Below are 14,854 nucleotides of genomic sequence, written 5' to 3' on the forward strand. Positions count from 1 at the left end.
CTTTAAATTAGCCATAAAAAGTCTTAAGATTCAGCTTGTTAGGTCCAGTTGGTAATAAGTTGCTGATCTGAAGCTTGAAGCACTGGGAAGTAAGAAGAAAACTGACTGAGAAATGTGGCATTTAAATACGATTCTAACAGCAAAATGCACAGAGCAAAGAACTGAGGAAGTAGTACTGAATGTGATAAGAGAACAAGAGAGGAGAACTTCCATATAATATCAAAACAAAAGGATATCAAATTACATGCTAGCCATGCAGAAGAGTTGGATTACCATCAGAAGTACTAATGGATGAAAAACAAGGGGACGACAATGAAGCAAGCAGAGAGTTAATATTGAAGAGTGGCTTAACAAGGACCTTCACAAGGTCATCTCCTGTTGCTAGAATTGGAATGTTTGGAAGTCCACGGTCACCTATGTTAGCCAGGATTGCCGTAGACAGTGAAGAACTAGTGGAAAAGTGCTTTCTTACAATACTTTTGCTGTAAGTTTAACTCTTACAATTTGGAGATTCCCAAAATCAGATCTGGATTGGTGTCACTGTTGGTGCTTTAGATTGGACCTTCATAATAATGACAACTGGCAACAGCAAACTGATTGGATGAGGCAGTAGGGTCGACATTGAGGCAAGTGATTGAAGGTAGGTTTACACAGTACCTTGTTGGACCTGGAGAAAAGACTTTTGTCCCTTATGACCCATGGCAATGCTATACAGGCACTAAACTTTAACACTTCTAAACCTTTGTTTCCTGTTAGGTTCACCAAAACCCAGGGAATTCTAGCTATCAGAAGTTAGAAATAGAAACAAAGGCATTAAACCAGAGGTATCCAACTTCCTTAAAGAGATTTCAAACATGGAATTGTCTACCAAAAGGAGATTAATCACCATTAAACCCAAAATGGTCAATAATTGAGGCAGATTTAATTTAGATCTCAAATTTTTAACATTTTAACTTCCCATTCAGTTCAAACTCATCCATTGTTTAAGAGATAAAATTATGCACAAACAATTTCCATTTTGAGAAGGAAGTCAAATTCCCACTTATGTCTGTATTTCAGAACTTAAGCCACAATCACACTCCTGGCAATGTTGGAAATTGCCAAAAGCCGATTCTTGGTCATGGAATTGAGTTACATTTGAACAAAATTATATTCACCTGGTAAATCAGTGATTCATTTTTAGACTTGTGATTGACATCAGCCGCCAAGAGGATTAAATATTCTGCCATTACGACATTATTTTCTGAGCAAGCATTCTCAAGCATCTGATTTCTTATTCCACGATCAATGGCCAACCTGTACAAGCACTTGCAGAGGAGATTCTGTAGCTAATCATTTCAAAGAAGTAATGTAAATATAATTGCTAAAACCATCTCAAAAATAAAGCTTCTCAAAATTTTCTCTTGAAAGCGAGAAAGAAATGTAATATAACCTGCTTATTTTTGTGTTCTGCCATCTGACGAAAAATAAATCTGTCAATCCCCTCTTTGAAGAAAATTACAAAAGCAGATGGTATGGTTTCAAAATACATCAAGATTGCTTGGAAACCCTAAAAAAGAAATATGGTTGTTAAATCACAATTTAGTAAACATTTCAACTGTATGTCAAATTATTTTAAAAATCTAGTCTTAATTATGTTGTCTTGAAATCTTCGGCAGAGATATTTCTGAGCATTTACTGCACTTGTTAAGGTGTCTGCAGTAATGCACTTGTTGAAAAATCACAATTTTGATTAATATATATGTGAGTAGCATAGGTGACGACCAGAACTGAGTTAGCATGTTTAACCAAACTTCCCTGACCTTTCAAAAAATCTTTATATGTTCTGAAGTTGTATTAATGGCTGAATACCATGAGCACAGTTTTAAGGCAACATGCAATGTTTTGCCACAAGATAATTTCACTGTGGAGAAAGAAATGGAGGCTAGAGAACTCAGGAAAATAACTACTGATGTTTTGAAAACAGTTCACATGACAGAAGAGGAAGTGCTGAAAGTCTTAGAAAACAAAGATTATGGATACATCTCAGGACCTGACATAGTGTATCCACGATGTTGTGCGAGGTTAGGGATGAGTTGCAGGACCCCTACAGTGATCACTGGAAAGTGGCTCATGCTGTGCCTTTGTTCATGAACGGATGTAGGGAGAAGCCTGGGAACTATAAACCTGAGAGTCTGAATTCAGTGGTGGGTAAGTTGTTGGAAGGTGATTCTGGAATATAGGTTTATATGCATTTGGAGAGGTGAGGAATGAAAAGTGATAGCCAGCATGGTCTTGTGTGTGGAAAATAGTGTGTCTCAAATTCAACTGAGCTGCTTGAGGAAGTAACCAAGAAAACTGATGAGGGCAGAATGGTAGACATTGTTTATTTGGATTTTAGTAAAGCTTTCGATAAGGTTCCGCATGGTAGACCAATTAGTAAAGGTAGATCACATGGGATTCAGGGTGAACTTGCCAAATGAACACAAAATTGGCTTAATGACATGAGACAGAGAGTGATGGTAGAGGGCTATTTTTCAGAGACCTGAGACCAGCAGTGTCCAGCAGAGATTAGTGCTGGGTCCACTCTTACTTTTCATTTCTATAAATGATGTAGATGAGAAATAGGAGGCATGGTTAGTAAGCTAATGGATATCACCAAGATTGGTGGTATAGTGGACAGTGAAGAAGGTTATCTAAGAGATCTTGATCAATTGGTTCAATCGGCTGAAGAGTGGCAACTGAGTTTAATTTGAATAAATGTGAGATACTATATTTTGGAAAAACAAACAAGACTTTTACAATTAAAAGTAGGGCATTGGGCCATGTCATAGAACAGGGACACCTAGGGGTTCAGGTACATAATTCTTTGACATTTGCATCATTTTGATAAGGTGGTTAAGAAGGCATTTAGCACACTTGCCTTCGTTGCTCAGACCTTTGAATATTGCAATGAGGGTATTATACTGAGGAAGAAAAAGATGATAGTAAGGGCTCTTCTGGAGTACTGTGTCCAGGTCTGGTCACCCTGTTACAGGAAGGCTATTATTAAGCTGAAGAGGGTTTAGAAGAGACTTACCAGAATGCTGCCAAGCATAGAAGGTTTGTGTTATAAGGAGAGGCTGTGTAGGCTGGGACTTTTTCACTGGAGCATAAAAGTTGAGAAGTGAACTTATAGAAGTTTATAAAATAATGAGGGGTATAGATAAAATGAATGGCAGGTGTCTTTTCCCTAGGGTGGGGGGTTTCAAGAATAGGGGCCATATGTTTAAGGCTACAGGAAGTAGTTTTAAAAGACTCATGAGAGGCAACTTGAGTGTGTTCATGCATGCAAAGAACTGTCACAGGAAGTGGGGGATGCAGGTACAGTAACAACATTTAAAAGACATTTAGATTAATACATGAATAAGAAATGTTTGGAGGGATATGGGCCAAGCACAGGCAAGTGGGACTAGTTTAGTTTGGGATTATGGTCAGCAGGGACTGGTTGGACCAAAGGGTCTATTTCTGTGCTGTATGACTCTATAACATTTCAGTGTTAATCAAACAACCATCTGTCATTTTTGCATTGCACACACAAAGGTATAAACGACAAAGCATTTTCAGATTGTTCAACAAAAAGTGTGGTCTCTGAAATAACTGCACAGAGGCCAATATCCTAACACCAGGTCACCCTTTATTTACACATGAATAGTCCTTGACTTTAGTACTGCCTCATTCAAGGTCAGTTAACATTTTTTTAAAATCAGTCAGCCAGATCTTCCTGATTTGACTAGATTAACAGTACCAATCAGGGAACTCATATTCTCTTAGGTCCAGCTGGCTGATCTTGCTACAATCACTACATCTCATCCTCCGATTTTGAGAATGTAGGCTGGTCCTTTTTCTTAGAGAGCCTCCTGTTGTGTTTTTAGCACCGGGCCAAGTTCCTCTGCCTCAGTGTCTAATACAGATGGCTTGTACGCATGGGAGCTTGCCATTTATACTAGAAGCACCTCAGTAGAATTTCACTCACTTCTTCCAGAAGCAAAGGTGTCAAGGCAGCTACCTCCATTATATCCCGACTGGTTCCAGCCGCCTCTTTAATTGTTCTAAGAAGCAGAGCATATTTTGCTCTTGCACTATTTGTAAATTTGCAGCTTTCATATCTTCCACGTGCTTATTTAGGACTATTATACTACCTTAATTTGCTACGTCACTGGTCCGGACATCGCGTCGACCATACCTCTTACTCACATTGGGTCATTTCCATGATTATTACACCAAACTTCATTCCCGCATTAAACTTTCTTGGGAGATATGGTTCGTACATTTGCAGCTGAAACTAAAATAGGTGGTGCAGTGGACAGTGAAGAAGGTTATCTCAGAGCACAACAGGGTCTTGATCAGATGGGCCAATGGGCTGAGGAATGGGAGATGGAGTTTAATTTAGATAAATGTGAGGTGTTGCATTTTAGAAAGGCAAATCAGAGCAGAACTTCTCCAGTAGAGACCTAGGTGGAGCCCTGAGGATTGTTGCCAAACAAGGAGACCTAGAGGTGCAGATGCATAGTTCCTCGAAAGCGGAGTCGCAGGTAGGCAGAGTGCTGAAGAAGGTATTTGGCATGCTTGCCTTCATTGGTCAGTGCACTGAATACAAAGTTGATTGTACAGGACATTGGTGAGGCCACGTTTGCAATACTGCATTCAATTACAGTTTCCCTGCAATAGGAAAGACATTGTGAAACTTGAAAGGGTACAGAAAAGTTTTATAAGAATGTTACAGGGCTTCAGCTATAGGGAGAGGTGGAATAAGCTGGTGCTTTTTTTCCCTGGTGAGAAGACTGTGGGGTGATTTATAGAGGTTTATAAAATTATGAGAGGCATGGACAAGGTGAATAGCCAAGGTCTTTTTCCCAGGGTAGGGGAGTCCAAAACTAGAGGGCACAGGGTTAGGTGAGAGAGGCAAGATTTAAAAGAGATGTGAGGGACATTTTCACAGAGGGTGGTGCATGTATGGAATGAGCTGCCAGAGGAAGTGTGGAGGTTGGTATAATTATCTTTAGAAGGCTTCTGGATTGGTACATGAATAGAAAGTGTTTAGAGGGATATGGGCCAAATGTTGGGAAATAAAAATTTTGTCCACATGAATGAGCTGGACCGAAGGGTCTGTTTCCATGATGTATAACTCTATGACTCTCGGCGTTTCATTTGATGGAGTCTTATGTCTGGCACTGGTATTCCTGAGGCCCTGCCCCAGGTCCAGGAAGACCAGACTTTATCCTGTGTGGAATCTTCTACCCACTAGCAACTCTGCCAGTGCTATCCCTGTAGTTGCTTGTGGAATGGTCCTATTATCAACTAAGAATCATGACAGCTCGGTATCTAGTGAGGCTGTAGGCTGTTTCTTCAAGTCAGCCTTCAATGTTTGTACTGCTCTTTCTTCCAGGACATTGGAGGATGGTTGGTATGGAGCTGTCCTTATATGTTGAATCCTATTCGACTTTAGAAAACAGCCAAATTCCCTGCTGGTAAATGATGGCTCATTATCTGTGACCAACACTTCCAGGAGTCTGTGTATTGAAAATGTTGCACACAGTTTTCCTCCATCATACCCTTGTTTGATGAATGGACCCTATGTATGTCCAACCACTTTGAATGGGAATCTACAATGACTAAGAACATTGAACTCATAGTTGACGTGCAGCCGAGTCTAAGCTTTACCTGAACATTCTCCTGGGCGTGGGGAAGTTGCTGACAGTAGTTTTTGTCCTTGTTGGCACTCTGGGCATGTCCCATTAATGCAGCTATGTCTGCATCACCTGACTACCAGACCCAACATCTCTCCAAAGTCTTCATTTCGGAAACCCCTGGATGGCCCTGTTGGAGTTCTTGCGCCCCATGACAAAGGCATGAAGCAAGAAATGCTTATCCCTACTCAAAGACAACTGTGGCAGTGAGTTTCTTCATGATCATATCCCGCTCTCATCATCACTTAAATAACTCCAAAGGCCAGTATCCCATCACCAATTCACCTTTTATTTACACATTAACCACCCTTGTCTTTCGTACTGCCTCATTCAAAGTTGGCTATCAGAATGGCAGTATCTCTAACACTCCCCCCCCTTTATTTGTCAGACAGATTAAACAGATTAACAATCCAAATCAGGGAAGTCATATTTCTATGAAGTCCAACTTGCTGATCTTGTTACAATCACTACAGTCTCAGCTATTCATTAACTTGAAACATGATTCGGGTAATATTTATTGCATAACTCCATTGCCAATTAATCCCACTTTCTTGCTCTTTCCCCAAAGCCCTACAAACGTTTTCCTTTCAAATATTTGTCCAATTTCCTTTGAAAAAATTCACAAATGAATAGATTTCTATAACCCTTTCAAGAAAAGGCCACAACTTAGTTATTTTGCCTATCACCTGATAATTTTGATACTGCAAACAGTTTCTCCTTATTTACTCTAACAAAATTGTTGATGATTTTAAACACCACTATCAAATCTCCTCTTAAACCTCTCTGCTTCTAAGGAGGACAACAACTTCACTTTTTCCAAATAATAGATGGTCCTTATTCCTGGTATCACTTTATGCACTGTCTACAAAATTGGTATTCTTCAAGAGTCGAACAGAAACTCCAGTTGAGGCCCAACCTGTCTCTTAAAGATTTAGCACTTCTTTTCTCTGCTCATTTGTATTTTATTATTGGCAGAGATCTGACTTCAAAATAAAAATAGGTTAAAACCTTTCAAAAATTAACTTATGCTCATTTGTAATCAGCAGAAAGACACACAGCAGAGATGAATTCAAGATCACATTCAGAATTACAAGCAAATAGAATACCATTGTAAATATCAGGTTTCCAATGAGCACTTCAACGGCTGTGCTCACTTCGAAAAGTGGATTCAACACAGTTTTAGCGCCAAACACAGCTTACATTGCTCAGTATCTGTGAATGACAGCATAATCCAGAAGGAACAACACATCTCTTGAACGTTTAAACTGAATATCCTCAGTTTTCACCAATATTTGCACACCTCTTTCAACTTTCGTTTGCATACTTTGAAACTTTTCTTTCAGGCATTGCCAAGTATTGATCATAGACTGTTTTATTTCACAGAAACTGAATAGAAGACTTGGATTCACGTAATTGCTGTAGTTGGGTCAGATCAGAGCAAGGGTAATCAGTTCAATTTGGGTCGAGGGGATAGTTGGGTCAAAGGGGATTATTCTGACAGTTGTGGTCAAGTCAGGGAGCAGTAGTCAGTTGGGGGGAGGATGAGGGTCAGGTTAGTTCAGGTACAGTGACGTTTCACAAAAGTTATACCAGATTCAGATCAGGTATAGTCAGGTCAAGTCAGTGGATATGGTTGATTTGGGTCAGTAGTGGGATGCAGTTGGGTCAGCAGTTAATCAGGTTAGGTTTCAAGCTCAGCCCAGTTATGTTAACTAATCATGGAGTTATTTCTGAGGTTACTGAATTTAACATTTGTAAGGTAAGACTTACCTGGAATCAGTCATAAGTCTCTGTTTTGATAGCAGCTTCAGTCAGCCCATCACAACTTTCAATCCCAAATACAGTAGGTGTGTCCCCATCAGGAGTTCCAAAGGGTGCTAAGTACATTTCCGTATCTCAGAAGGCTGGACCATTAAAACTTAACCTATCAACCATTAACTCACCTTCATCATCATACTTAATTTTAACCAAAACTAGAAATATGCCTGAAGTAAGCACCCAAACAAAAAAGCATGCATTCATATCTAAAAATCCAAAAGTGACACTCATCTTTCTTTAAGCTTCTATGCAATTACACTTGAATAACAACTGACCTGCATTTGCACTTCTAGTTTGTCTGCATATCTGCGTACTGTTTCTAATAAAAGCTTTGCCACCAAAGTCAAGAATGTATGACTTAAATAATTCTTTGGAACAAGTATCGTCACAAGTTTCAGGCACAGATACTGAATTTCTGAAACAAAACAGGGACAAACACATTAGATGGTCCATTCGTATGGGAAATGTCACAATCATAAATGAAAAATTATGCAATAGTTACTTCTTATATTCAACTCTGTTGGCATATTGGAGCAACTACAAATGCAGACAACAGCAACATCAACGGTCTTCAGTTATCAATGCACATCATATTGGAATGGTTGAACCATTAACTTACCATTCTTCTCCAACACCTCTGTACAGTAGCATTCAGCTTCACAATCTCCATAAAGTTTCAGAGCAGGATGATCATAGTTACACTGTCACATCCAAGTCATACAATGCCCAGATCTGTACGTGTATTATTTGCCATATGCTCATTCCACAAGGTAAAGTTATGGAATTGCCTGTCTTGCAACAATGGCTCAAGGAATGCCATAGTTCAAGGGAAAGGCCCACAACCACTTTATCAAGGCAAGTAGGGATGAGTAATTAAAATAGCTTTGTTAGTGTTGCTCACATCCCAAAAGCAAATACAAATAAATTGTGAGCCATGTTAAGTACTGTAATCCTATGAGCTGATGCACAGAATTCCTACTTTAGCTCAGATTTTGCCTAAAGAGAAGACTGTATATTCAGCCCTCCCTCAGGAATGCTCCGCAAAATGATCCACGGTCATATTGTTGCGAGATCCCTTGGTAGTAGTCAAAAAAAAGAGCATGATAGTTTCTCTTTTTGTTCTTGCTAACAAATATCGTCATCTTGCTGTACATAGGAGATTGCTGTGTGTACATAGCTGCTGCAACTTCAGACAGTCTAACAATGACTACAGTTAAAATAAACGAGGAGAATGTGAGGACTGCAGAATGCTGGAGATCAGAGCTGAAAATGTGTTGCTGGAAAAGCGCAGCAGGTCAGGCAGCATCCAAGGAACAGGAGAATCGACGTTTCGGGCATAGATTCCTGAAGAAGGGCTTATGCCCGAAACGTCGATTCTCCTGTTCCTTGGATGCTGCCTGACCTGCTGCGCTTTTCCAGCAACTTATTTTCAGCTACAGTTAAAATAAACTCATTCATTCAGAGTGAAGTTCATTGAAGCATCCACAGATCAAGAAAAGCGCTCTGTAAAGTTCAATCTTTACAGGTTTTCTGTGTTATAAAGGTTTAGGTCAGGTTTAAGGTCACTGCGATGTTATAACAAATAACAAAACAGCTCTTTTTTTGTAACTATAATATTAAATCTACACAAATCACTGATTATCTGAACTCTGATTAGTCATTCTTCCAATAACGGTCAATATTAGCGTGGTGCTGGAAAAGCACAGCAGGTCAGGCAGCATCGGTGACACAGCACACCAACTCGCACAGCATATCAGCGAATATCTCTAGGAAACACACACTAAACAACTCTGTTACTCTGTGGCCGACCATTTCAACTCCCCACCCAACTCCCACAATGACATGCAAGTCCTGGGTCTCCTCCACTGCCAAATCAAAGCCACCCGCCAAATGCAGGAAGAACACCTCATCTTCCGCCATGGGACCCTTCAACCATATGGCATCAACATCATCTTCACTAGTTTCCAAATCTCCTCTCCTTCCACTTCATTGCAAATCAAACCCTCTAACCTGGCATTGCCCATTTGACCTGTCCTACCTATCCATCTTCCTTCTTACCTGTCCGCTCCATTCCCCCCCAACCAACCAATCACAATTACCCCCATCTGCATTCACCTATTGCCTTCCCATCCATCTTCCCCCCCAGCTCCATTCCCACCCTTTATTTCTGATCACCCTTTCCCCTCCACATTGCTGATGAAGGGCTTATGCCCAAAACTTTGACACTCCTGCTCCTCAAATGCTGCCTGACATTCTGCGTTTATCCAGCACCACCCTTTTCAACTCCACTTGTACTTCTCTCCATCATCACACCTAAAGAATGCAAAAATGCAAACTTGTGAAAATTCTAAGTTTGGGATGCTCAGTGATCCTCAGGCGATAAGGAGCTTTACTCTATCGTAGAAGGCTAACAACAAAAATGTTCATTTCCATGATATATTTCACATACAGAGAAGATTGTCAACTGTATGTTGAAAAGAATAGATCTTTCCCCCACTACAGGCTTGGCCCTACACTGCAAATCCAAACTCATATTGAACAATAGCACTTGTTGCTTTCTCTCCTTTTCTTGAGGAGGAAGAGCAAGGACGAGACTGTCAAACAGAGCTCCCAAGCTTCCTTACTCAGCTTCACTTGAGACGAATGAAAACGCTATTTACCAAGAAAGTGTCAATATGTTTATGGCAATGCGAATTTTCTTTTCTGATAAAATAAACTTTTTTAATTATCACAACATGTTAATGAAAACAAAATCTTGCAGTATTTTTAAAAAGGTTATGAAAAAGGTTGATAAGGACATTGCTTTATCCTACCTTGCATGGAAGGGTACATTTGTAAAGTATGGATGACAGTGTCTAAAGCTCCTTCTTTCATCAGTTCTAATGTACCCGAAGAATCAGCAATAGTGCACAATAATTGGAGGCCACATTGTTGGATAGCTGGATTTTCAATATACTGGAAATAAGTACAATAACAATGATTGGCATCAAAATATCTAAGCATGAAAGAGTTGCATGAATGAAACTAGTATTCAACACAAATCTGCCACAAAGTAGTTTTGTATTAATTTTATTCTAATACCGCACACATCTAAAACAAAAACAGCTATTGTTTAAGTGGCCACACATATATTACCATCTCTCTCAGTTCAGGAACACACGCAAAGATTTCAGACCACCATTTCTACATCTTGTATCCACCTGCAACTGCGCGCGCTAGCTCTGATCACTTTTTAAATCTCCCTTCCAGTCCCTAACTCCAGTCAAACCACTAAGTAATAATGTTTCATTATTAACCACCAATATTATAAAACATTTCGGGCCAGATTTTGTGAATAGTGGAGAAACAAGAACTGAATATACTGAATGATCAAGCCTCGCCAGCTCTCTTTAGTAAAGAGTTTTACAGATTCACTACCGTTGAAGGGAAGTAATTCCTCCTCTGTTTAAGATGTGTGAGTCCTTATTTTAAGATTATTCCCCTGGTCCTACACTTTTCCACAAGAGAAGAAACTTGTCTGCTCCTACCCTGTTTAGTCTCCTAAGAATCTTGTATTTTCAATAAGGTCGCTTCTCAATCTTCTAAATTCCAATGGGTACAGTCCCTCAATACTTGGCATCAGCTCTATAAACCTTCTCTGGACTATCTGCAAAGTCAGGACATCTTTCCTTAGACAAGAGGATGTAAAATGTTCACTGTACCTCAGTTGTGGTCTGATTAGTACCTTGTATAGATTTGGCAAAACTTCCTTAATTTTATACTCCATTTCCTTTGAAATAAAAGCCAACATTTCCATTTGCCTTCTTGTCACCCACTGAACTTGCATACTAGATATTTGTGATTACTACACAAAGTTTCCCAAATCCGTCTGTTCCATAGCTTTCTGCAGTCTTTCTCCATTTAAATAATGTTCAGTTCCTCTACTCTTCCTGCTCAAGTGCATGAACTCTTGATTTCTTGCATTACATTCCATCTGCCAAGATTCTGTCCACCTACTTGATCGACCTTTATCCGTCTGCTGAATCGGTCATCCTCAATATCTGTCTTTTCATCCATTTTTGTGTTATCTGCAAACTTGGTTATATTCCATTCACTTTCCTCATTGATGTTATTAATACATGTTGTAAATACTAGTGGCCCCAGCACTGACCCCTGTGGCACTCCACTAATTAGAGATTGCCATACTGAAAACACACCCATGAGTCTAATTCTGTGTTCTGTTAGACAATCCTCTGTCCATAATAATGTAATATCCCCAATAGAATGGGACCTTGTCTTATTAGGTAGTCTAGTGCATGATATCCTATCAACGCTTTCTGAAAGATCCAACCACACTAGATCCACTGCTTCTCTGTCTGTCAGGCTTGTTACCTCCCCAAAGAATTCTAATAAACTTGCTAGGTATAATTCCCCCACAGAGAAGCCATGCTGGCTCTACTGGATCATATTAATTATTTCTAAATGCTCTATTACCCCATTTATTAAAATAGGTTCGAATATTTTCCCTAGAACAGACAATGAACTAAGTGGTCAAAGTTACCTGTTCTTTGTCTCTTTCCCTTTTTAAATGAAGGTGTTATATTGGCAATTTTCCAATCCTCTGGGACTTTTCCAGAATCTTAGGATTCTTGGAAGATTATCACCATAATGATACAATAAAATATTCAAATTAGTGCTGCTAATAAGCAGCCTTCAAATTAAATATCTTACCAACTTAAGACTTAGAAAATTATAAATGCTGTATCCAATAAAAGGCTTCCTCATTTGTTCAAAGTTAAAAATCACACAACACCAGATTATAGCCCAACAGGTTTATTTGAAAGTACTACTTTTAGAGCACTGTTCCTTCATCGGGTAGCTGTGGAGCAGGATCATAAGACACAGAATTTATAGCAGAAGATCACAGTGTCATGCAACTGATAGCAATCTAGGCTTGTTCAATAATATTGTGTCAAGTCTTTCATCTTTTAGAATGGGTTGCAGATCTCAGTTCAAGTCACATTCTCAAGATAACAAAGTTTTATTTAGAGAAAGGTGACATCTCAGTTCAGATAATGCATTAAAGGTGTGAGGTTAGTGTCTGTCTGTACCCCAATCTTGAGTCAGACTGGTTCTATTTCCAAAGTAGGAACTTATAAATGTTACATGGATTGATTGCCTGCATTGGCCGCCTGCAGATTGTGCACTTCTTGAACAAAATAGAATGTACCTGCAATTACAATTCTGCAAATGGAAATTCACCTCATAGACTTATATATGTGTGTGCGTGCATGTGTTAGAGAGAGAGACTGAGAGCGCAAGAGAGACAGCGAGCGTGAGGCAGAGAGAGCAAGCAAGAGAGAGAGTGCAAGAGACGGTGCGAGAGTGAGTGAGGGAAAGAGCGAATGCGAACATGAGATTGCGAACATCAGAGATAATGAGAATGACAGAGAGTGCAAGAGCAAGAGCGAGAGAGCACGAGAGCAAGAGACAGAGAGAGAGAGAGCAAGAGCATGCATCTGAGTGCATGGGACAGTGTGTGTGCATATGTGCATGCATGGTAGAAAGTGTACGTGAGTATGACGGAGTATAAACCTATGAGAGGGTTTATGCGTGGGTGTGAATCAGGAGGTGGAAGTGCGCGTGTCTGAGAGACAGCATGTGCATGAGGGAGAATCTGAGGGAGTGTGAAAGTGGGCGAGTGAGTGTGAGAGTGAGTGAGTGCGAGTTTGAGTGAGTGTCAGTGTGTGCGAGAGGGAGTGAGAGCGTGTGAGTGTGAATGTGAGTGAGTGTGAGAGGGGGAGGGGGGAGAGAGTGAGAGTGTGTGTGAGAGAGAGTGTGTGAGAGAGAGTGTGTGAGAGAGAGAGTGTGAGAGAGAGAGTGTGAGAGAGAGAGTGTGAGAGAGAGAGTGTGAGAGAGAGAGTGTGAGAGAGAGTGTGTGAGAGAGAGTGTGTGAGAGAGAGTGTGTGAGAGAGAGTGTGTGAGCGAGAGTGTGTGAGCGAGAGTGTGTGAGCGAGAGTGTGTGAGCGAGAGTGTGTGCGAGAGTGTGTGCGAGAGTGTGTGCGAGAGTGTGTGAGAGAGTGTGTGAGAGAGTGTGTGAGAGAGTGTGTGAGAGAGAGTGTGAGAGAGAGTGTGAGAGAGTGCGTGAGAGAGAGCGTGAGAGACAGTGTGAGAGTGTGTGAGAGTGAGATTGTGAGAGTGTGTGTGAGAGAGAGCATGTGAGAGAGAGAGTGTGAGAGCGTGTGAGAGGGAGAGTGTGAGAGTGAGATTGTGAGAGTGTGTGTGAGAGAGAGAGTGTGTGAGAGAGTGTGTGAGAGAGAGAGTGGGTGACAGAGAGAGTGTGTGAGAGAAAGTGTGAGAGAGTGTACGAGAGTGTGTGTGAGCGTGTGAGAGAGCGTGTGAGAGCCCATGTGAGAGAGAGAGAGAGCATGAGAGAGAGCGTGAAAGAGAGAGCGAGCGTGTGAGAGAGAGTGTGTGAGAGAGAGCGTGAGAGTGAGAGAGTGAGAGAGAGAGAGAGAGAGAGAGAGAGTGAGAGCGTCTGAGAGCGTCTGAGAGGGAGAGTGTGAGAGTGAGATTGTGAGAGAGTGTGTGCGAGAGAGAGTGAGAGAGAGAGTGAGAGAGAGAGTGAGAGAGAGAGTGAGAGAGAGAGTGAGAGAGAGAGAGAGAGTGTGATAGTGTGTGAGAGACAGAGAGAGAGTGTGTGAGAGAGAGTGTGCGAGAGAGAGTGTGTGATAGTGTATGAGAGAGAGAGTGTGAGAGAGAAAGAGTGTGTGACATAGAGAGTGTGTGACAGAGAGAGAGAGAGAGTGTATGTGTGAGAGAGAGAATGTGTGAGAGTGTGTGTGTGTGAGAGAGTGTGTGAGAGAGAGAGTGTGTGACAGAGAGAGAGAGTGTGTGAGAGAGTGTACGAGAGTGTGTGTGAGCGTGTGAGAGCGTGTGAGATTGCGTGTGAGAGAGAGAGAGAGAGAGCATGAGAGAGAGCGTGAAAGAGAGAGCGAGCGTGTGAGAGAGAGTGTGTGAGAGAGAGCGTGAGAGAGAGAGAGAGAGAGAGAGAGAGAGAGAGTGTGAGAGCGTCTGAGAGGGAGAGTGTGAGAGTGAGATTGTGAGAGAGTGAGAGAGAGAGTGAGAGAGAGAGTGAGAGAGAGAGTGAGAGAGAGAGTGAGAGAGAGAGTGAGAGAGAGAGTGAGAGAGAGAGTGAGAGAGAGTGTGTGAGAGAGTGTGTGAGAGAGTGTGTGAGAGAGTGTGTGAGAGAGTGTGTGAGAGAGTGTGTGAGAGAGTGTGTGAGAGAGTGTGTGAGAGAGTGTGTGAGAGAGTGTGTGAGAGAGTGTGTGAGAGATAGAGAGCATGTG

At 41.1% G+C, this 14,854-nt stretch overlaps 1 protein-coding gene across 1 annotated transcript in view; it reads right to left on the minus strand.

Annotated features, from left to right (window-relative positions):
* The window catches only part of lrrk2 (leucine-rich repeat kinase 2), a 152,884-nt gene that overhangs the window by 82,939 nt on the left and 55,091 nt on the right, over positions 1 to 14,854 (minus strand). The window contains exons 15-18 of the mRNA XM_072562122.1: positions 10,340 to 10,481; positions 7,802 to 7,941; positions 1,433 to 1,549; positions 1,158 to 1,328 (exon numbers count right to left, since the gene is read on the minus strand). Of these exons, the coding sequence (XP_072418223.1) occupies positions 1,158 to 1,328; positions 1,433 to 1,549; positions 7,802 to 7,941; positions 10,340 to 10,481 (570 nt within the window). The remainder of the gene's footprint in view (positions 1 to 1,157; positions 1,329 to 1,432; positions 1,550 to 7,801; positions 7,942 to 10,339; positions 10,482 to 14,854) is intronic.

Source organism: Chiloscyllium punctatum, chromosome 44, assembly GCF_047496795.1.
Source record: "Chiloscyllium punctatum isolate Juve2018m chromosome 44, sChiPun1.3, whole genome shotgun sequence".
NCBI lineage: Eukaryota > Metazoa > Chordata > Chondrichthyes > Orectolobiformes > Hemiscylliidae > Chiloscyllium > Chiloscyllium punctatum.